Source organism: Lolium rigidum, chromosome 7 (assembly GCF_022539505.1).
Source record: "Lolium rigidum isolate FL_2022 chromosome 7, APGP_CSIRO_Lrig_0.1, whole genome shotgun sequence".
NCBI lineage: Eukaryota > Viridiplantae > Streptophyta > Magnoliopsida > Poales > Poaceae > Lolium > Lolium rigidum.
This window is the reverse complement of record NC_061514.1, coordinates 2009828-2034454: the sequence shown is the minus strand read 5'-3', so window position 1 is coordinate 2034454 and position 24627 is coordinate 2009828. Positions and strand designations below refer to the sequence as shown.

The following is a 24627-nucleotide window of genomic DNA, read 5'->3' as shown; positions in this document are numbered from 1 at the left end:
ACACTGATTTGAGGTTTCAGTTCTAGCAAAATTAGAATCATCTTGTCTACCAATAAAAATAACTCCCGCCAAACCTTTAAGCCAACCCATGTTAAGTCCGGCTTGAACAGAAAACAGATGGTAGTGCCAAACCATAATCTGCAACGTGATGCTGGGATGTTCGTGTCAAATTGGCAGTTTGGCACTATTAAAAGGACATGTCGATAGATAGTGCTATGGTCGCCTCTTCCCAAGGGAATTAACGGCCCATAACGTGTCGCTTCTCTTGGTTTTGCTCGGTTTTCTGTTAAGTGTCAACTTCCGCCATGAAAGAAACCCTGCAAGTTGCTACCTGTCCTGTCATGATCCACTAAACTGACCTTACAAAATACAGAACCCTTGAACACGATTTTTGTTGCTAACTGGTCTTCTTTATTCTACCATATCACACATGTATAACAATAAAACCTGTCGATTAAACAATATTGTTCAATATGAAAGACACATGAATGGCTGAAAACCGGACATAGATACGATTGAAAATTAAACCCCTCTTGCTCTGTCATTTATCCGACGAAAATTCAGCGCAATCGACATATAACATGAACAAAAACGTTCAGACTTTCAGAGGCTTATGACCCACTCTGCAGCCTGACGCTGCTGAAGTTCTCGCTCTTCTTCCGGATAGATGACTGGCAGGGGGATGCATGACTGATACCTGGTATTAGGCTTTAGTGCCATACTAATCAACTACAATCATCAATACTTGATGATCGATTACTTACTAATTTGCCTTCTTATCTTGTATAAACCTGGTGCCCCCAACGAGCCGAGCTGCTCCATTTCACGTCCGCTTCATATCGTCTCTATTGCGCAGCCGCAATCGACGAGGACCGGCCGGACCATGCTGAAGGCGGCCTCCAGCAGGTCGCCGGCTGTTTGTGCCTCTTGGGATCCTCCAACTCTGATGTCAGCATCTCGAACATCACCTGCACGTCCTTGTATCCACAGGTCTGCACATCCTCGTGAAGCTTCAGTATGCTGCCTCCACTGCCTGCACGCACGCACACACGAAAGGGTTGGTTTCAGATAAGGGTTTTGTCACTGTCGTGGATTCTCCCCCACACTTTGTTAGTGGGAGAGAAAGCAGCAACTATGCTGGCTTCTTCTACACCTTACAGTTTTGTGGAGAGATGAAAGATATGTGACATTTGTTGGCACTCATGCAAATGGAAAGACACTTCGGCTCGCTGTGTCATACTTCTCTTTTTTCTTACTATTTTAAGAATTCATTCTTTTTTCTTGATTCTTTGTTGCAAAAAATTGATTTTATCTAGGAGAATTATAAATTAAATGAAGACATTACAGTGGACTGAAAAAGCGTAAACGAACACGAACAACAGAGGATCCTGATAAACTAAAAGTTGCTTTAAGTTCTTTTGAATGGTAATAACAACTCCTCTTTCACCTTTCCTCATCTTATGTTGTTCATCAATCGGCACATCAACGGCAAACTAGCAACTCGCTTGGGTGGGCTCTTGGAAAATGGCTTTCCTTCCTGTTAAAGTGTTAATAGGTTGAGGTACAAGTTGGCAACTGGGATCATGGGCCTGGCACAAATGGCAAAGGCACTAAGGCCTGTGTACTACAGTTCTACCTATTATTAGGCTATAGGGCCGATAAACAGTAATGGGCTCCCACGAGAGATCTAAGTCTAACTGCCGAGTCAGGTGTGTCTTTTCATACTTTGGATCAAAAGGCCGTGTCCTTCCTTGCTCAAGAGCACAATGGCATAACAATATATGTAGGTGGCTACAGAAACCCCGGAAGCTAAGCTACCTGGAGAAAGAAAACTCCCAGAAATAGGAGTACAGAGATGAACTAGCATCACATTTTTTTTTTGTGAAATAGAGGCAAAAGCTTTGCCTCATTCATTAATTAAGAAGAGAGTGCTCAGTTTTTAGGAAAAAAACCTGGCGAAAACCTACAACAACACGACTAAACCCACATAAGCATATCCATCCCTAAGAGACCCGAAACAACAGGGTCACACCCGCTGTAGTCAACACCTAAGACCATGAAGTGACATGAACAAACATTCAAAACACGACCCACCAACACCGCGCCGACAAAGACAACCAATGATATTGGGGACACCCATCAAACCACTGCAGATCCAGGGTAGGCAGCAGACATGGTGACGAGAAAATCACAAACCTCTCTGGCCACGACAGCTCCGGGCACTATTGCCAATAGTCCAGACTTAGCAACCCCAACACCAATAGACACGACATGCCTCTCACTCAGGTGAAAGAGATACGGCAACGTCAACGTCAACGTCAACATCACAACTCTTCTCAAAGACAAGTGCCTGACTCGGCAGAGAAGCCACATCCGAGATCACATGCGAGTCTGACCGCACTTCATCGATGGAACGAGGCATCACCACACGACTCCAGGAGCTCAGGCATGATTTGAATGATCGGAGCCGTGACCATCGAGCCCATCCTAGCGCACGGAGAGAAACATCCATAAAGGCCCGCTTCGCTCGCGCCCACTTTGCCAACATCAGGTGGAACCAATGGATCGGCAGGCGTCCGGGAGAGCATACCCAACGCAGCTTCCGCCCGCTCCACAAAGCCTCCAAATGCTAGCAACCAGCCGTGCAAGGAGTCAACAGCCTCGTGGAGAGGACGGCTAGAGCAACTCAGCTTTCTTCTCAAAGTGGATTGCATATCCGTTGAGGCCAACGAGCCAACAGGAGCACGTCCAAGACCGACGATGAGACACATTGGATAGGAACGAGATCTCAACGTGAGCTCGACGAGGAGCATGCGCTTGGCGGGCGACGAGGCGACAGAGCCTGCCAATTAGCTGAGCTCAGAGCGACTAGCATCGTATTCTCACCCAAGGGAAAAGGTGAAACAAATGGGTAAAGGGGACACTATACTTTCCTGGCACATTCGATATTCTACTGTGTGATAGCTACCTGCACTCCGTCATCCTTATCTAGAAACAAAACAATCCCCTCTCCCCTTTGCCTCGACCAAGAACATTTCTCCCAGGGTTCTCACCGCGAAGCTTCTTCGCCTCCTTTAATTTGCACAATGTACGAAACTTTACCTCAAAGGCACATCTAGACATATGGCTTTTATTCCCAACCCCAAACCAGAAGGATCGAGCACCTGACATGGTGACCTGACTTTATGTCGTTGCAACGGACGGCTGGGGACAAAAAGGAAAGGAGATAGCTCCACAAAGATACAAAAATTTGAAAAGGTTGTCACCAACTAGGACTGCTAGCTCCAACAGAAAAGGCAGTAAGCTAGCTATGGGCAATGCACTGGTTTGCAACGTTCAGTTGCGAGAATTCGGTTTAAATAACGTTCTGCCAAGAAAATGAATTACTGTACCAAAGATGTCCATCCCATAAGAAGTTTAACTGTATTTTGCATGGGGCAGGGCCAAATTTGATTTTTGAAGTATACTCATAGCTACAGTCTACCGGTGCTTGGAGCCGTAAGATCTTGCAGACAAGTTGGTGGTTAAATTTTTGTATGGGAGTATCCGTGGACGACACTATCTCCTAATGATTGTGTTGTCAAGTGCCACATTTCCAAAGAATCATTGGCGGTGATAGACCACTCGATCGGCTTGCACCGTCAGAACGGCGAAAGCTCCGTTCAGACGGCAAGAGCAGAATTATTGGGAACACTTGCCACCGCAAGATCTGAAGATCAGACAGGAGAAGCTGCACGAAAGTAGTGCGCGACAAGCACAAGAATCCACTTGACACACCGTACTGCCCTTTTCACTAGAGATTTTGCTACGGAACGATTATCTGTAACTCGTTGTACGGAAGAACTAGATGGCCTCGTGGCACTTGGCTGGCAGCACAGTGCGAAGGTACTGGTATTTGCAATGACAAGATCTCACACACTGCTGCGCTGCTAATTCCTCGCAAGTTGCTGCCGACCGTGTACAGGCTTGTACCGACAGGGTGGTTGACTTCCTTCGATGAGCATTCAGTTTGGTGCTCGTGCAAGTTGGGAGTTTTTTGGCCTTCATATTATTGCCCGTGGGGTAACACCTAACTAAAACCTCTGAAATCTCGTGGAAATTTTGGGCATGGGTGGCCAGGAGCCAAAGAGAAAGAGACCAGAAAAGGCTTTTCACATTGGTCCCACATGTCAATGTTAGAATATATCGTGGGAACTAGATTTTTGGAGGATGCTAGTGCGAGCTGACGAGGTTCAGAGGAGTTGTTTCTAGACTGATTGAACCTGCAAAGTCCAATCCAATCTACCTAGCAGCAGCATTTTTAGTGGAGAAGAATCACATTCCACAATGGATACGAGTCTTTGGCACAGGCCGACGAAATTGACGAGTGGTCAATGCCGTAAGGGCGAAGAACTGCTGACGGAACATTGATTAAAGTAAGGTCCAGTTATTGAACTGTACAAAACGGCATGGAAAAACATTGGTTTTTAGTAGAGGCTGTTGACAAGTTGTGCAGATTGAGTTATCTACCACCTAGCAGCTTCAAGAGCATAGGACTCTTACAGTAAGTTTATCTGAATTGTAGGAGAATATAAAAGATGACAGTAAGCATGGCTAGTCTATGACTGTCCGGTTGAATAGTATGGAATTATCTTTTTTTTTTTTGAGAAAAGTATGGAATTATCTGCTTGCTCATCTAGGCGATTGCCTGAATAATCGTCAGCCACGCGCAAGTGAACTATCTAGACACTGAGTAAGTAAGTGAATTCCAGTAATGATCAATGAAACGCAACTTACGCAGCCTCTCAGCACAGCAACAGAGCAGACACTGAGATCACACATCGTAAACAGAAGAACCGCATGCATCGATCGCGACCAAATTGGTCGGAAAGTTAAAGAAGATCCCCGGCTATGTAACTGGTAAATAGAGTAGCCATACCCAGGGATCAATGGGTGGTGAAGCCATGCTCAATCATCCGTGCTGTGCTGCTGGGTAAAGGTAGTCGAGGGTGGCGGCTTACCTGTGTTGCGGGTGCGTACGCGGGTGGAGACGGCGGCCAGCACGCGGCGCGCCGGGAGGACGACCTTCTTCCGCCACCAGGCCATCACCGCGCGCACCACCGGCGCCGGTATCCTCGCCGCGGTGGCCAGCCTCGACGCCCACTCGGAGGCCTCCTCACTGCTGCTGATCCGAGCTGCGGGTTGATCTCGACTCGATCACCTTCCTCCTGCTGACACCGCGAGGCTGATGATGCTGTTTGGGCACTGTTTATAGGCGCAGCGTTGGTTGGCTTGCACTACTAATTGGCCGCCGTCGGCGCTCTTGTGAAATTTCCTTCCTTTTGGATTCGTGTGCTCTGCCTTTTTATCTCGTGCCTTTTGTTGGCTCGGCCTCTTCATGCTACTCGCACCCGGGGCCCCCGGCCCTTCCAAAAGTGACCTAATTTAAATTTTGTTTCCAAAGAGGGGTTTTTAAAGGGGCAAGATATTTTTTTTTCTTCTAATAAAAAAGATGATTTGAACCCTAAAATTCAGGTATATATAGATTTGAACATTTCCTGAGATTATATGACCAGCCACCATTCCTATTTTCTGTTAGGTTTGAGTGATATGAGGTGGTTAAAGCACTACTCTCGATGCTTCATACTAATTGTCATAGATTAAGATATTTCTGTACACAAAATATTTCTAGATACATCCAAATCAGCAATAACTAATATGGAACGGGGGAGTAGCAATATAACTCATAAAGTCACATTGTTGATCCTTAGGCGGCGGTATGGAATGGAAACCAAGGGTTCTAAGCCGGCCACGACGGCGCCGAGGAGTAGCGCCATGTCGCACATGGAAAAGTGTGATCTCCTTGTCGAGCTCATCCTTGTCCGGTGCCTCTGCCATGAAAGCGTACACACAAAGGTGCAATGCTGGGGCGCGCGGCCTGCGCTAGTATGTGGAGCGTGAGCGTTAGCGTCCACTCTACGAGATACGGGTGCCACGCGAGCATGACGAGCATCGCATGCGCCATCATCCATCGGGTTCGGCCACACAACCTGATGTCAACAACCTGCCGCGCCGACACACGAGATGCATGTCCAAGTGTAAAAGGACTCACCGTTGTTATACAAATGCTGTAACATGAAATAAACTGAATGACCGATATGTGATGGCATGTTGAATTTTGTTCAAAATACTTTGTGAATTTTTTATTTAAGTATTCCGCATGAATACCATAAAAGCTAATGTTATTTATGGTGCCCATGTTATAAAGATGCAAGAATAGGTAAAAGGATAGAGGAATGCTTCATGACGTGTTGAAAGCGGATTTGCATAATTTGTTTATTTATAATAGAGAAAATCTCCAATTTAGTCTATGAAGTTGCGCCGGATGTGCGCTTTGGTCACGAACTTGCAAATCGTGAATTTTAGGTAAAGAAGTTGCCCCGCGCTAGTGTTTTGGTCATTCCGTCACAGACATTGTTAGTTTGCTGGTGTGGCCAATTGTGTTTTTATAAATTGCCCCCTAAAAAGTTAAACTGGGGACTAGAATATCAGAAAAAAATAAAATTTTGGCAGCCAATTTGTAAAAAAACCAATTGGTCACTTCGTCGAACTAACTGTCGCCGTTACAGAGTGATCAAAACACTCGCGCGGGGGAACTTCGTGACCCAATTCACGGTTTGCAAGTTCATGACCAAAACATCTTAGGCAACTTCATAGACTAAATTAGGGTATTTCTCTTTATAATATTTCGTACAAATTTAAATTCGAGTTCCCTGAAAAGAAGTCACAATGTCCATTCTCTATCAAAAGACTCATTGTCAGTATTATCTTGAGCACTAAGCCTCTTCTTAGCTGCATTGTGGCTTTAGACCTCCGTAGCGCGACATTTTGGTTTTCATCCTTTGCACTAATATAATCCTCTCTTTTTAAAAAGATAATCCTCTTTTTAACATGTGTACTAATAATACTTTGTAATATCCCAGGTTTAGAGGCAACAAAATGAGAGAACACCAAAGTGTGCATTGCATTCATGCATAGAAAATCCGGGGAATTTTCGCGCTTTCAAATAAAACTTACCACGATAGCGAAGTTTCACTTGACTTGCTCGGAACTGAAGTAGATCATCAAGTCAAGCGCTATAAACTTCACTGTGATCTTTGCTAAAACCTTATTTTGGGTAGAGATGATTTGATCTATGGATTAGATCAAATGGAATTAGCTTTGCAACAACACATTCTTTAAGAATCAAACCCTAACTTATTAACACTTAAAAGTTAGCAAGCTGCCTTTGTGTGTAATGTAATTCACTTCTAAACTTATTACCAAATAAGGTAAACCACCGGGTCTAAAGTGCATAAATGCCACACATTCTTATTTAAATCATAACTTATTAAGTGTATGGAATATCATAAAACTAAATCCATTTACATTACGAATTATAGTTCAAACTATTTGAATAAAACTAACTATGAGTATTTTGAAACTCATATGATCATGCCTTGGTGAATTCAAACACCAACTATCCAAACTTGAGAAATAAACCTCAACATTAACCTTTTCACCAATATTATACTATAAATCCAATCAAATATAATATGAAGACTCATCCACAATAATAAAACCATCCACAAGATATTTAGTAGCAAATGCCACTTGGCTATCCAAAAATAAATCATATGAGAGGATAATGATCTTGCCACATGGGATGAAAATATCTACATGACTTGCATCCCAAGCTTTGCCACCTCATGCTCAAAGGATTGCTATGGATGAGGGCATGACAACCAAGCACCTTACTCATCAAACCAACACAAGAGTCACCCACCTATGTGTCATGATACTAGAGCTTGCCCAAGCCTATAAATAGAGCCACACCCTTCATCCATTTGCTCACCTTGTAGCATGAAACAAGGGAGCACCCACATAGAGCCACTCCATGCATTAGCTAGGATCAAGATGAAGAAGCTAGGAGGTGGAGGCATACCACAAGATGTAGGTTTATCAGATTTCATGAAGAACAAGCTACATAAGATTGCAAGGTAGAATTCCTAGGCAAACCATATATTTAGAGGATCATATCATCATCTCTTGAGTAGGATCTTAGGATATACCAAGATATTGAGAAGTGAGAGAAGTTATAATACTAACCATAGTCATGTTCATACAAGAATATTAGGGAAGTACTAATTCTAGTTGTTCAAGTCAACAATTGATCTTGGAGGTGAGAAACCTATTTCATTAGCAATACCTTAGGAAACCAATTCCATAATCATCACAACTTAGTATTAATTATAAACCCTAAGAATCTAGGATGAGTGTGATGAGAGGAATACTAAATTGGGATTAGTGAGGAATGAGTGGATCTTGTCTAATGCATGATTATACCTTGTAGACATAGATCATAAGTTAAACCATATGATTATTAGATCTCATCTATCACATAAAATAATAAGCATATCACTAGTAGTTAACCCAGACCAATCCTCATGCCTTGTATGGTGGAGTAACCCTAGCTAGCCAATAAAACATAATCAAAGCTTATGCTTATACCCAATTCTAGCTTGTGTATCCCATGGGTAATCCTAAATAAAACCCTAGACCACATTTGAATCCAAGTACCAATTGGGATCATGAAAAGAACCCTGCCATGCCTCATGCCTACTTATATTGCAATTTAATGAAGAGTATGCAAAACCCTAAACCCTTTCACATAGGATCCACTTCACATAAAATGATACGCCCTACCTTGTGTATCATGGATCACAAGTATAATCCAAGATAGAAGTTGCTAAGCAAGATTAGTAATTATAGAGTTTAATCAACCATTTTCTTAAAACTTAAGAACTATCATTCACATAAAATCATTAACCAATTCCATTTCCTTTACCATTTGTTAAACCCTAGCCATAATTAAATTATATGTGAATGATCACTATGGTTAAGCACTAGAAAAATAGAATGTGTTCACCATGCACATGTTCTAAATTTCAAATCAATTAAAACATGTTAATTCCTTAAATTAGCAAAGCAATTGAGATAAACCCTAAAATCATAGCTATTTGAAAATTTGAATTATGTCTCATAAGAACCCCAAATTAATCAATTATAAAGTGATTGTTTATAAACAAAACAATACAATAGGTAGCATTATCAAGTTGTTTTGATATTCAAATATTTTCGAACCTGCAAAACAAAATAGAAGTCAGATTTGAATTCAAATAACAAAATTCAAAACAGAAAATAAAAACAGAAAATGAAAAGGAAAATAGAAGAGAGAAAGACTTACCTATTGGGCAGTGGCAGCCCAGCACCGCAGCAGCCCAAAGTCAAGCAGCTGAGCCCAAGACCAACCCACACCACGGCCCAGGAGCAGTCCAGCCCAAAGCAAATACCGCTTCGGTCGCTTTAATATTCGTGCGAGGAGAAAAGCTTCGTCCTTCTTCTTCCCCGGCGTCGACAGCGCGTTGGAGACAGTAGGCCACGACCTCCTCGCCGATAAGGATGACCCCGGACGCCGCAGAAGAACTCAGAACCTCGCCCTACTCTTCTCGCGTCCGAGCCTATCCAAAAACATCTCGATTCGTGCTCGTTTGCAGTATCAATGTCACCGCCACATCTCGGCCGTCGCCGGCGGTGAACTTACCAATTTGACCTCGCTAAGCTCTATAAATATGCCTGGAGCTTCTCCAGGAAACCCTAAAACCTCGCCGCCCATCCATTCTCCCTCAGTCGTCCTCTATCTCTCGCATTCTTCCACTTTCTGTCGCCGGTGTCGAGCAAGAACACGGCGGTAGGAGCCACCTCAGCCTCCGGCGCATGCTCGAGGAGGTGCGCCTTGGCGTGTAGATCATCTGGGAAGAGTCCAGCATCAAGGGGAAGTCGCAGCAACGCAAATTTGAAGATTCCCTTTTGCAGTACCTCACCGGTAATGGTGAAATCGAGCTCGTCTCCATCAGCAATCATCGTCGTCGACCACGCCATCATATTCAGGGTGAGCATACGCCTCTGTAGAGCTAGATCTCACATGCTAGAACCTCCTGTAGCCTCTGATTCGATTTCCACCGGAGTAGCACCGCCGCGGGACATGGTCGCCGGCGTGCTCCGGTGATTCCCCACACAAACCATCACCACCAGTAGCTTTATTTCGTCGTTCTCATTCGATTGGTACCAACCACGCGTCTCGGGGAACCCTAAATCGGCGGCACCACCGTGCTCTGGCCGCCGGCGTTTAAACGCCGGTGAGGTCAAAGGCCACGGTCAATTTTGACCAGACCTTGCCGACATGGCACCTGACGTGTAACTTGGTCCCACTCGTCAATGTCTGGGACTAGAAGTGAACCGGTACGTGTAGTGTTTTCCAATTAATTTTAATTCCAGAAAATCACTGAAACTTTGCAAAATCATAGAAAAATCATTTCAACTCAGAAAAATATGAATAATATATCAAAATGCTCACAAAAATAAACTCTACCCAAATAAAATATAAAACAAAAATGTGTGTCAAAATAAAAATTCACTTATTTTTATTCTTTATTAATTATGTCTTTCTCATTGTTTAAAAATGCAAATTGAATTCAATAAATGACTAAGTTCTGAAATTAAATTTTAACTATTCAGTAACTAAGTAAATTGTTAAGATTAATTTTCTTTACCATAATGGCATTCACTTAAGTATTAGTGATAATTCATAAACCCTAAATTGCATATTACTATTTTCTATTTTCTGTAAATAGTAATAACTCAAGAAAATATTAAAAGGCAATAGTATTTTGGTAGCCCAACAATTATGTACTTAAGCATTTTTAGATAACAAGTCATTATTTTAAAACCTAACAATAATTAGGAGACCCTGATTTCTAATTAAACCCTCACTAGTAATTATTTTAATTCTTAAAACCTCTAAAAATTAATAAGCATGTTAAGATTATTAATAACTATATTTCAAGTACTTAATCACATTAATTCTAGCACCAAGTATTACTTTAAGAATTGGATCATAATTTAGAAACCCTAGTTTCAAATTGAGTAAAACCTAGATCCCATTATTTCATGTGATCATTCCACCTTAGAACCAACTCTAAAACTCTATATATGTGTCACATATGATCATGGGAGATTTACTTGACATATAGAACCCTAATTAGCAACAATTGAATACATGCTTAGGATCCACTAGCATAAAACCAAGTCACATGAGATTATCATTTCATGTTCCTATTCTTAATTAAAACCTATATGATTCACTAGTGCCACCTAGGTATAAACCCTAACTTGTTAATTGGATTAGTACCAATGATCACTATCCTATATACCATACCATTAAGATCAACCTCAATCATTAAACCCTAGTAGAACCATAATGATAAACCCTAGTATCAACTTTGTGTAGCAAATCACATCACATGTTCCTATCCAACTAAACCTTACTTAGGAAATGATAGACCACTTAGCTTAGAAACTATTAGAGATTATTTGGTAAAGCAAATATGAAGTCATAGTAAACCCTAACTCATAGCAACACCTTAATAACCATCCTTTGATATGATGCTTAGGAGAAACCATAGTAATAAACCTACTAATACTTGCTACATGTAGATCACTTCTACTTAAGCACAAACCAGTCCTATTAGTAAACCCTAATAGCACTTAGCTCCTATTTAAAGTAGTTCATATTCTTATTTTAACCTGTTCTTCAAAAGTTATTCTTTTGAAGTACAAATGTCAATCAAACCTTAGAAGCCCTATCCTTCTTTGAAATACTCATTATTTCTTAAACAACGTGTTCTTCAAAAGTTATTCTTTTGAAGTATAATACAAGTAATCATCAACCATGTTCGTAGAACTTAAAATTGACAAATGTTCTTTACATATTATTCCACCACTATTATTAGTGTGAATGATTGTTATGATGTATTATATCACTTGTATATGCTAGTCTTATAACCAAACCCTAATAAGAACCTTGATTGAGAACCATTCTAAAAGTGCAACCAACCCTAAAGAAATCTTTATAACTCATCCATCCTAAATCATCGAGATTAGGTTACGCTCGGGACGATTGCATCTCATATTATGCATTATAGCATCTTTGCCAGTTCTTTAAACATTGTCCTTACCGGACGATGATGGTATTTCAAGCATTTGGAGTTATCACGTATCGAAGCTTTTGCCTGCATAATCTTGCAGTCAAGAAAGGCATGTTCATCGCTTGCTCATGTCATTTGATTATTTGTATCAAACTATATGCAAAGTACTATACTTATCACTCATGCATTGAAAAGCAAAGTATTATTTTACAATTATGAATATGACTATGTGGTGGGCAATGGAACCATAGTATGTGTTGATATGGTGGAGGTTCCATTGCATGGGTACTACTCATCTAGGACTAAGTACCAATGCCGTCCAGTGATTCTAGCGCCGTACATATCGCGTTGACCATAAGATCTATAATGGCTGCGGGAAGTCAGCTGTATCTTTTCCCTTCTGCACGCCAACGGATTGGTAGAGCTGGCGGGGTGTTGGAGGCACTGCCGTAGGTTGGGATAGCCTTTTAAATCCCCATCCATTAGTGATGATGGCTCTACGATCTTATTGTCCAAAGTACACCATGAGTAAAGCCGTATTATCGGGGGAAGTCTACTGGAGGTGTGCGGGTGGACAAAAGGGTGGGTTTGCAGTCGCGGAGAAGGCGGTGTGGGCTTGGTTCTTATACCTGACCTCACACCAAAGGAAGTGTGAACGAGAAAGCTACTCGGTTGGCAACAAGGTTAAGTTCTCTTATGGGAAAAGTAACGCACCTCTGCGAGAGGATACCGAATTGTGATCTGTCACTCCCTGTTCGGAAAGGGAGCTGCGAACGCGGCAGGAAAGGAACTCCACGAAGTTCTAGTCAACCTGTGAAGACGACGGGCATAGTTTTCAGAATAAAATAAACCTTTTGAAGAAATGTTTATGAAAACTTGCATTGGCCTATGACTTTTCTGGTCTATGGCTGTAGCTAGTGCATGATACACCTATTTCCTAATATGAACTTGCTGAGTACGCTCGTACTCATTCTATCCCATTTGAACCCCCTTCTTAGATCAAGGCACCGAAGGAGAAACTACCGTGGAGCTCGAAGCCGAAGGAGTCAAATGCAACAAGATGAAGAATCCAATCAAAGAAGTCAATGGAGTCAACTTCTGCAACAGCTAGAGTGGAAATTTAGACTAGTAATAGAAGGGAATCTTTCCCTAATCCTAGCACCTAAGTAGCTAGATTTCTATAGCAAGCCAAGTAGCTCTTGAACTTGAGTTAGCAATAAGATAGACTACGAGTCGTTCTTCTGGATCTTTATTTGAAGTTTTACCTCACTGTAAAGTAGGAGGTTGTGTTGATCTTATGTAAACAGCTCGTGTGTACTTCTATAGACATACCTTGGACTCGCATATGTTTCTGTTGTACCACTCTGAGAGATGTAATATGAGTGGAACGGTGTTTCACTTGTGTTATGTCAACGACTTGTGTACTACACCATGCAGTGGTACGCTAGGTCATCACAGCTGGTATCAGAGCAAATGCTTTGACCCTAGGATTAAAACCCTTTAATGGAGACCTATAGGTTTGGTAGTGTCTATAGGAAGTTGTCTTAGCCAAACCAACTATTCTTTTGACTTGAGATGGGTATTCACTTGAGAATAATCCTGACACACTTGAGTCAATCTTTCTTATCTATACTTCTTAAATAAAGTTAGTTAGTTATCTTGCTTCATTCCAAATAACTAGAACACCTTTGAAGCTTAAGATAATGGGTGGTAGCAGACCACAGTTGGTATACAACACATGGTAGTCCAAAGAGAGGATACAACCATAAGGAAGATATCCTATTGGAAGAAGTATACCAATACAAGTATGGTTAAGTAAGAGTCATTTAAAATGTCAAATGACTGATGGTAAGTAAGGAAGATAAGTTATATAAGGTAGTATATGTCTATGATGAGTCAATCATAGGAGGTAAGGAAGAGTGATAGGAGTATTTAAGTCTACTTGTCATGGTAAAGTTGGTAATCATATATGATTCACTTGAGAATCATGATGTGATGGAGTAGAACATCATAAGTAAGATAACAGGAGTATGATGAGGAGTAGGATTTAAGGAATAGTTCGAAAGCTTAGGCCTTAAAATCCTAATAACTGTAACAAGTATGTTAGAACCATAGTCCTTAAGATTAAGAAGTCTTATTTAGAGCATATTACACAGAGAAATCCTAGAATTATAGGTGGTATATTCTAAACAATCATGTGTTTAGAGTAGACATGTTAGAACTAATTGTATTATAGGAAGTAGTCCTCAATAGCACATATATATGGAATACTATTTTGTTAGTACTTCCAAAGAAAATTAGGTTAACTTCAACTATTCCAAGCCATTTTGTTTCAAGTTGTCTCATTGCAAATGTGCAATTGAGATAAAGGTTGAGACAAATAGTAGAAATTCACGTATTCATGCTAAGTATCACGACCTAAACCTATCTTATGTGGTGTTATATACTGCACATCTGAGCCTGATGTTTAGGGATGTCTTACCCAACTATTATATTCAGGCATATAAGGATGTGTATTATAAACCCAAAGCTGAATTTTCTTGGATTTTATTGGATTTTCATTGATTGACTAGATCCATACATGAAGTTTGATTTTGATATGCAAATGCATGTTGCAATATCAAGCTCTTACTTGATGTTATAGGTCTAGAGGGTAAGGTATTCGCGTAAGGAAGTGACGAATTTTGAAGATTTTGGAAGACAAGATGAAGGTTCACTGGAAGAAAGAAGTCAAATTGTGGGAAGCAACCACAATACTCTATAGGAAGGACCAATCCAAACTCATTTCTATCCTTAATCAAGGAGTACTTCAACATGAAGTACCATGAAAGTGAGAAAAATAGTGAATATGGAGCAGTAGAAGTAGAGCCATATTCATTATGGAAGAAGGGAATGCAAGCGAAGTCACTTACCATACTATTTTCATAGTGTCAACAAGTGGTTTCTTGCTAAACAAACCCTGGAAGAAGGAAAATAGACAAGTGAAGTCGTAGCTGGTATAATAAGACCGCAACTGATATAGGATAAGAATGAGGAGAAAGTAGGTGAAGTGAGGTATATCTTAACTAAAACTATAATAGTAGCCACATGACTAGAACCACATATAGCCCACAGCTGGTATCCAATAAGCCACATCTCGTGTTAGATAGTCTGCAGCTGGTAACAGATAGTTCACAGCTTAATCGTTCTTTCACTCTAAAGGAAAGAGGGATTCCGCAGCTAGTATTCCGCAACTGGTATCCCGTAACTGATAAATTTTTAGTAGGAGGATTCATAATGGATATCCACAATTGTGTGGATACACCACAAAGTTTTCTTGAGACTCTAGAAAAGTACAAACTACAAGTTAGACCAAGACTAAACTTTTAACCTTGGAGTTTAATGATTAGAAGAAAGTAAGTTTGAAGATCATTAGTAAACTCCAAGGGGGAGAGGAAGGTTGAAGGAGAAGTATTAAAATATGATTTGGAGTATGATAGACGGAGAAAAAGGTCTGAACTGAGAGGAAGTCCGATCTTATTTTTATAAGGTTGTTGGGAAGTACCCATATAAAAGTACTCTCAGGAGATTGTCAGACCAGAAGCCGAGGTTTATATATCGAAGAAGTAAGGGTTAGATCTTAACTTAAGTGGGTAATTGTAATTACTCAAAACCAAGAGAACTTAAGTAAGTATTAGAAAATGAAGTTGGATGAAGAAGATATCGGAGGACAATCAAAGCCTAAGAAAACAAAAGATCGAAGGGTTTGACTATACCAAAACTAATGATTATTAGAAAGATTCCTTTCATGGAACCTAAAGAACTCAAAAGGAAGATAACTAGCTTAAAACTAGAAGCCATGATTGGATGGACTAAATGGGTCTAATCCATTCGTAAGACTAAACAACCAGGACCATGCCTATCGTAATGCTTTACCAAGTACCATTACTTTCGTTATGATAGTAAGGGAAAACAATACCCTACCTTAAATAAATCTTTTAAAATTAAGGTTTGAGTATCACAGCTGGTAAATCGTAGTGCCATATGACACCGCAGCTGGATTACCGCAGCTGGTAGAACCAAGCTTTGAGTACCCAAATAGGAAGATGTCACCACAACCCTTGGTAAAGTCCATTAACACAATAAGATGTCCTAATCCAAGAATCTTTAGAGAGTAAGCCTATAAGCTTAGAGTCTCTGGAAGAAATCATAGAATTGAAGAAAGTATCGATGCCGGACATTAGAAGACTCCATGAAGGATCTAGACAAGGGATATATTCAATTATATACGAGTGTGATCACCATGGAGTTGAAGGATGGTGATCTGTTCAAGTCGGTTCCACGTTCCGAAACATGAGAGCGTTCGAACTTCGGGACGAAGTTCGGTTTAAGGGGAGAGGCTGTAATATCCCAGGTTTAGAGGCAACAAAATGAGAGAACACCAAAGTGTGCATTGCATTCATGCATAGAAAATCCGGGAATTTTCGCGCTTTCAAATAAAACTTACCACGATGATCGAAGTTTCACTTGACTTGCTTGGAACCGAAGTAGATCATCAAGTCAAGCGCTATAAACTTCACTTGTGATCTTTGCTAAAACCTTATTTTGGGTAGAGATGATTTGATCTATGGATTAGATCAAATGGAATTAGCTTTGCAACAACACATTCTTTAAGAATCAAACCCTAACTTATTAACACTTAAAAGTTAGCAAGCTGCCTTTGTGTGTAATGTAATTCACTTCTAAACTTATTACCAAATAAGGTAAACCACGGGGTCTAAAGTGCATAAATGCCACACATTCTTATTTAAATCATAACTTATTAAGTGTATGGAATATCATAAAACTAAATCCATTTACATTACGAATTATAGTTCAAACTATTTGAATAAAACTAACTATGAGTATTTTGAAACTCATATGATCATGCCTTGGTGAATTCAAACACCAACTATCCAAACTTGAGAAATAAACCTCAACATTAACTTTTTCACCAATATTATACTATAAATCCAATCAAATATAATATGAAGACTCATCCACAATAATAAAACCATCCACAAGATATTTAGTAGCAAATGCCACTTGGCTATCCAAAAATAAATCATATGAGAGGATAATGATCTTGCCACATGGGATGAAAATATCTACATGACTTGCATCCCAAGCTTTGCCACCTCATGCTCAAAGGATTGCTATGGATGAGGGCATGACAACCAAGCACCTTACTCATCAAACCAACACAAGAGTCACCCACCTATGTGTCATGATACTAGAGCTTGCCCAAGCCTATAAATAGAGCCACACCCTTCATCCATTTGCTCACCTTGTAGCATGAAACAAGGGAGCACCCACATAGAGCCACTCCATGCATTAGCTAGGATCAAGATGAAGAAGCTAGGAGGTGGAGGCATACCACAAGATGTAGGTTTATCAGATTTCATGAAGAACAAGCTACATAAGATTGCAAGGTAGAATTCCTAGGCAAACCATATATTTAGAGGATCATATCATCATCTCTTGAGTAGGATCTTAGGATATACCAAGATATTGAGAAGTGAGAGAAGTTATAATACTAACCATAGTCATGTTCATACAAGAATATTAGGGAAGTACTAATTCTAGTTGTTCAAGTCAACAATTGATCTTGGAGGTGAGAAACCTATTTCATTAGCAATACCTTAGGAAACCAATTCCATAATCATCACAACTTAGTATTAATTATAAACCCTAAGAATCTAGGATGAGTGTGATGAGAGGAATACTAAATTGGGATTAGTGAGGAATGAGTGGATCTTGTCTAATGCATGATTATACCTTGTAGACATAGATCATAAGTTAAACCATATGATTATTAGATCTCATCTATCACATAAAATAATAAGCATATCACTAGTAGTTAACCCGAGACCAATCCTCATGCCTTGTATGGTGGAGTAACCCTAGCTAGCCAATAAAACATAATCAAAGCTTATGCTTATACCCAATTCTAGCTTGTGTATCCCATGGGTAATCCTAAATAAAACCCTAGACCACATTTGAATCCAAGTACCAATTGGGATCATGAAAAGAACCACTGCCATGCCTCATGCCTACTTATATTGCAATTTAATGAAGAGTATGCAAAACCCTAAACCCTTTCACATAGGATCCACTTCACATAAAATGATACGCCCTACCTTGTGTATCATGGATCACAAGTATAATCCAAGATAGAAGTTGCTAAGCAAGATTAGTAATTATAGAGTTTAATCAACCATTTTCTTAAAACTTAAGAACTATCATTCACATAAAATCATTAACCAATTCCATTTCCTTTACCATTTGTTAAACCCTAGCCATAATTAAATTATATGTGAATGATCACTATGGTTAAGCACTAGAAAAATAGAATGTGTTCACCATGCACATGTTCTAAATTTCAAATCAATTAAAACATGTTAATTCCTTAAATTAGCAAAGCAATTGAGATAAACCCTAAAATCATAGCTATTTGAAAATTTGAATTATGTCTCATAAGAACCCCAAATTAATCAGTTATAAAGTGATTGTTTATAAACAAAACAATACAATAGGTAGCATTATCAAGTTGTTTTGATATTCAAATATTTTCGAACCTCGCAAAACAAAATAGAAGTCAGATTTGAATTCAAATAACAAAATTCAAAACGAGAAAATAAAAACGAGAAAATGAAAAGGAAAATAGAAGAGAGAAAGACTTACCTATTGGGCGGTGGCAGCCCGAGCACCGCAGCGAGCCCAAAGTCAAGCAAGTGAGCCCAAGACCAACCCACACCACGGCCCGGGAGCGGTCCGGCCCAAAGCAAATACCGCTTCGGTCGCTTTAATATTCGTGCGAGGAGAAAAGCTTCGTCCTTCTTCTTCCCCGGCGTCGACAGCCGCGTTGGAGACAGGTAGGCCACGACCTCCTCGCCGATAAGGATGACCCCGGACGCCGCGAAGAACTCGGAACCTCGCCCTACTCTTCTCGCGTCCGAGCCTATCCAAAAACATCTCGATTCGTGCTCGTTTGCAGTATCAATGTCACCGCCACATCTCGGCCGTCGCCGGCGGTGAACTTACCAATTTGACCTCGCTAAGCTCTATAAATATGCCTGGAGCTTCTCCAGGAAACCCTAAAACCTCGCCGCCCATCCATTCTCCCTCAGTCGTCCTCTATCTCTCGCATTCTTCCACTTTCTGTCGCCGGTGTCGAGCAAGAACACGGCGGTAGGAGCCACCTCGGCCTCCGGCGCATGCTCGAGGAGGTGCGCCTTGGCGTGTAGATCATCTGGGAAGAGTCCAGCATCAAGGGGAAGTCGCAGCAACGCAAATTTGAAGATTCCCTTTTGCAGTACCTCACCGGTAATGGTGAAATCGAGCTCGTCTCCGTCAGCAATCATCGTCGTCGACCACGCCATCATATTCAGGGTGAGCATACGCCTCTGTAGAGCTAGATCTCACATGCTAGAACCTCCTGTAGCCTCTGATTCGATTTGCACCGGAGTAGCACCGCCGCGGGACATGGTCGCCGGCGTGCTCCGGTGATTCCCCGCACAAACCATCACCACCAGTAGCTTTATTTCGTCGTTCTCATTCGATTGGTACCAACCACGCGTCTCGGGGAACCCTAAATCGGCGGCACCACCGTGCTCTGGCCGCCGGCGTTTAAACGCCGGTGAGGTCAAAGGCCACGGTCAATTTTGACCAGACCTTGCCGACATGGCACCTGACGTGTAACTTGGTCCCACTCGTCAATGTCTGGGACTAGAAGTGAACCGGTACGTGTAGTGTTTTCCAATTAATTTTAATTCCAGAAAATCACTCGAAACTTTGCAAAATCATAGAAAAATCATTTCAACTCAGAAAAATATGAATAATATATCAAAATGCTCACAAAAATAAACTCTACCCAAATAAAATATAAAACAAAAATGTGTGTCAAAATAAAAATTCACTTATTTTTATTCTTTATTAATTATGTCTTTCTCATTGTTTAAAAATGCAAATTGAATTCAATAAATGACTAAGTTCTGAAATTAAATTTTAACTATTCAGTAACTAAGTAAATTGTTAAGATTAATTTTCTTTACCATAATGGCATTCACTTAAGTATTAGTGATAATTCATAAACCCTAAATTGCATATTACTATTTTCTATTTTCTGTAAATAGTAATAACTCAAGAAAATATTAAAAGGCAATAGTATTTTGGTAGCCCAACAATTATGTACTTAAGCATTTTTAGATAACAAGTCATTATTTTAAAACCTAACAATAATTAGGAGACCCTGATTTCTAATTAAACCCTCACTAGTAATTATTTTAATTCTTAAAACCTCTAAAAATTAATAAGCATGTTAAGATTATTAATAACTATATTTCAAGTACTTAATCACATTAATTCTAGCACCAAGTATTACTTTAAGAATTGGATCATAATTTAGAAACCCTAGTTTCAAATTGAGTAAAACCTAGATCCCATTATTTCATGTGATCATTCCACCTTAGAACCAACTCTAAAACTCTATATATGTGTCACATATGATCATGGGAGATTTACTTGACATATAGAACCCTAATTAGCAACAATTGAATACATGCTTAGGATCCACTAGCATAAAACCAAGTCACATGAGATTATCATTTCATGTTCCTATTCTTAATTAAAACCTATATGATTCACTAGTGCCACCTAGGTATAAACCCTAACTTGTTAATTGGATTAGTACCAATGATCACTATCCTATATACCATACCATTAAGATCAACCTCAATCATTAAACCCTAGTAGAACCATAATGATAAACCCTAGTATCAACTTTGTGTAGCAAATCACATCACATGTTCCTATCCAACTAAACCTTACTTAGGAAATGATAGACCACTTAGCTTAGAAACTATTAGAGATTATTTGGTAAAGCAAATATGAAGTCATAGTAAACCCTAACTCATAGCAACACCTTAATAACCATCCTTTGATATGATGCTTAGGAGAAACCATAGTAATAAACCTACTAATACTTGCTACATGTAGATCACTTCTACTTAAGCACAAACCAGTCCTATTAGTAAACCCTAATAGCACTTAGCTCCTATTTAAAGTAGTTCATATTCTTATTTTAACCTGTTCTTCAAAAGTTATTCTTTTGAAGTACAAATGTCAATCAAACCTTAGAAGCCCTATCCTTCTTTGAAATACTCATTATTTCTTAAACAACGTGTTCTTCAAAAGTTATTCTTTTGAAGTATAATACAAGTAATCATCAACCATGTTCTGTAGAACTTAAAATTGACAAATGTTCTTTACATATTATTCCACCACTATTATTAGTGTGAATGATTGTTATGATGTATTATATCACTTGTATATGCTAGTCTTATAACCAAACCCTAATAAGAACCTTGATTGAGAACCATTCTAAAAGTGCAACCAACCCTAAAGAAATCTTTATAACTCATCCATCCTAAATCATCGAGATTAGGTTACGCTCGGGACGATTGCATCTCATATTATGCATTATAGCATCTTTGCCAGTTCTTTAAACATTGTCCTTACCGGACGATGATGGTATTTCAGCATTTGGAGTTATCACGTATCGAAGCTTTTGCTCGCATAATCTTGCAGTCAAGAAAGGCAAGTTCATCGCTTGCTCATGTCATTTGATTATTTGTATCAAACTATATGCAAAGTACTATACTTATCACTCATGCATTGAAAAGCAAAGTATTATTTTACAATTATGAATATGACTATGTGGTGGGCAATGGAACCATGGTATGTGTTGATATGGTGGAGGTTCCATTGCATGGGTACTACTCATCTAGGACTAAGTACCAATGCCAGTCCAGTGATTCTAGCGCCGTACATATCGCGTTGACCATAAGATCTATAATGGCTCGGGGAAGTCACTGTATCTTTTCCCTTCGCACGCCAATGGATTGGTAGAGCCGGCGGGGTGTTGGAGGCACCGCCGTAGGTTGGGATAGCCTTTTAAATCCCCATCCATTAGTGATGATGGCTCTACGATCTATGAAGGATTGTCCAAAGTACACCATGAGTAAAGCCGTATTATCGGGGAAGTCTACCGGAGGTGTGCGGGTGGACAAAAGGGTGGGTTTGCGAGTCGCGGAGAAGGCGGTGTGGGCTTGGTTCTTATACCCGACCTCACACCAAAGGAAGTGTGAACGAGAAAGCTACTCGGTTGGCAACAAGGTTAAGTTCTCTTATGGGAAAAGTAACGCACCTCTCAGCAGGATACCGAATTGTGACTTGTCACTCCTCGTTCGGGAAGAGAAGCTGCGAACGCGGCAGAAAGGAACTCCACGAAGTTCTAGTCAACTCCGTGAAGACCGACGGGCATAGTTTTCGGGATAAAATAAACCTTTTGAAGAAATGTTTATGAAAACTTGCATTGGCCTATGACTTTCCGGTCTATGGCCGTAGCTAGTGCATGATACACCTATTTCCTAATATGAACTTGCTCGAGTACGCTCGTACTCATTCTATCCCATTTGAACCCCTTCTTAGATCAAGGCACCGAAGGAGAAACTACCGTGGAGCTCGAAGCCGAAGGAGTCAACTGCAACAAGATGAAGAATCCAATCAAAGAAGTCAATGGAGTCAACTTCTGCAACAGCTAGAGTGGAAATTTAGACTAGTAATAGAAGGGAATCTTTCCCTAATCCTAGCACCTAAGTAGCTAGATTTCTATAGCAAGCCAAGTAGCTCTTGAACTTGAGTTAGCAATAAGATAGACTACGAGTCGTTCTTCTGGATCTTTATTTGAAGTTTACCTCACTGTAAAGTAGGAGGTTGTGTTGATCTTATGTAAACAGCTCGTGTGTACTTCTATAGACATACCTTGGACTCGCATATGTTTCTGTTGTACCACTCTGAGAGATGTAATATGAGTGGAACAATGTTTCACTTGTGTTATGTCAACGACTTGTGTACTACACCATGCAGTGGTACGCTAGGTCATCACATACTTGGGCCTACCTGTCACTTTGAGAATGGTGCATTTTTGGGGTTTTGTTGTCCTTGATACTAATACTTGAGCGACCTGTCACCGGCCGTCACTATGATGGGCATAGCACCATCCTATGGGCGTGGCCGCAGCATTTTGAGCACACCATTTCCCGGCCCACACAGGAGGCTTTTAACCTGCGCCTCCCATGGTGGCACGTGGGGGACTCCTATTCGCTCAAGTCAACTAAGGCGTACTACTCCTGGGAGCACGCTTTGCTGTTCGACTTGTTTCGAGGGAACGTTTTTTCTGTTCTACTTGAATGTTCTCGTTCAAGTGTCTGATATCTAACTCGAGTACTGTATTTCTTGCTCGTCATCTTCATTGTTGCTTGTGTCAAATGAGCATGCGGCCGGCTGCATAATCTGAACATTTGGTTTTGCGTACAGAGCACACCGATGGCTGGCTCAGTTCTTCTGGCCACAGACCGAAGCAAATGCAGAGACATAAATCTGATGATGGAGATCGGCCGACGTAGGCATGCGAAACGGGATTGAAGACAGCCAGCCGGTCACGCTTGTGCAACCAAACGGGTGCGTCGGCGGATGGTCGGGACACGTGAAGAGGAACGCCTGCCGAGCCGCGGAGACGGCGCGTGCGTGCGCACGGACCCCGAGCGCGCGCGACCTGCGTCGTCTCTTGCGAATACGATATCCACACGAGGGAGGAGTTGCTCGGTGACGCCGACCTAAGAGCAACTCTAGCAGAACCCTTATTCTTCCGAACCGAAAATACTGAGTTCAGTCTCCCGAAAAACTAAAGGCGAGCGATTTTTAGCGTGGCGCAGAATAACACCCGTATTCGGAACTGAAAAACATCGATTTCAAAAATTGTCGGCAAAATGATCATCGCAAACAAGCAGTAGAACTGAAATTCAAACATATTTAAGCATAGTTCGGATTGCTACGATCGATAGATACATTGCATTTGAGGTGAAATTCAAACATATTTAAGCATAGTTTGGACCACCTCCAAAACTAACTAATTTCGCCGGTGGCGAGCTACTATACGCGCCGCGGCAGACTACGCCGTTGGCGGCCTACTCGGAGTCGAGGTCGACGACCTCCTGCTTCACGCGGCGGACGGCCGCCTCCTTCTGCGCATCCTCGTACTCCCGCACGGTACGGACGGCTTTCGCTTCCTCGCGGCGGAAGCGCGCGCGCCTCGGCGGTGGAGATGACGGACACCTGCTGCACCGCCGTCGCCTCGTCGTCGTCGTTGAGGACGAAGTCCCCGGACTGCAGCTGGAGGGTGCGCACCGGAGGCACCTCCTCCTCGTCGTCATCGCTGTTGTCGGAGGCGGCCGCCACAGCGCACGGCCGGACGCGGCCGAGGACGACCCCTCGCCGCTATTTGCATAGCGTGCGAGCTTCCCCGGCGGCGTCAGACCCCAGTTGGTCCAACGCCGCGCGCTCCGCTTCCGAGCGCCTTCGCTGCGGTTCCATTTGCGCCGCTCGGCCTCCGACTGGAAGACGGGGGGGGGGGGGGCGCGGCGGAGAGTTGCTCCCGCCAATCCGCCCGCGTCCCCTGCCTCCGCTGTTCGCCGCGGCCATG

At 41.3% G+C, this 24627-nt stretch overlaps 1 protein-coding gene across 1 annotated transcript; it reads right to left on the bottom strand.

Moving 5' to 3' along the window:
- Positions 1–510: 510 nt before the first annotated feature.
- LOC124675639 lies at positions 511–5326 on the bottom strand. Its single transcript, XM_047211703.1, has 2 exons — positions 5001–5326; positions 511–1033 (listed from the first exon to the last, which is right to left on the bottom strand). Exons 1-2 carry the CDS (start codon positions 5083–5085, stop codon positions 846–848), a joined length of 273 nt encoding a protein of 90 aa, XP_047067659.1. The 5' UTR covers positions 5086–5326; the 3' UTR covers positions 511–845.
- Between the last annotated feature and the right edge of the window lie 19301 nt (positions 5327–24627).

Coding starts and splice junctions, on each gene's coding strand:
- LOC124675639 (XM_047211703.1), bottom strand. CDS start 5,085: ATGGCCTGGTGGCGGAAGAAGGTCGTCCTCCCGGCGCGCCGCGTGCTG. Junction 1,034..5,000: donor CGTACGCACCCGCAACACAG/GTAAGCCGCCAC, acceptor GCGTGCGTGCAG/GCAGTGGAGGCAGCATACTG.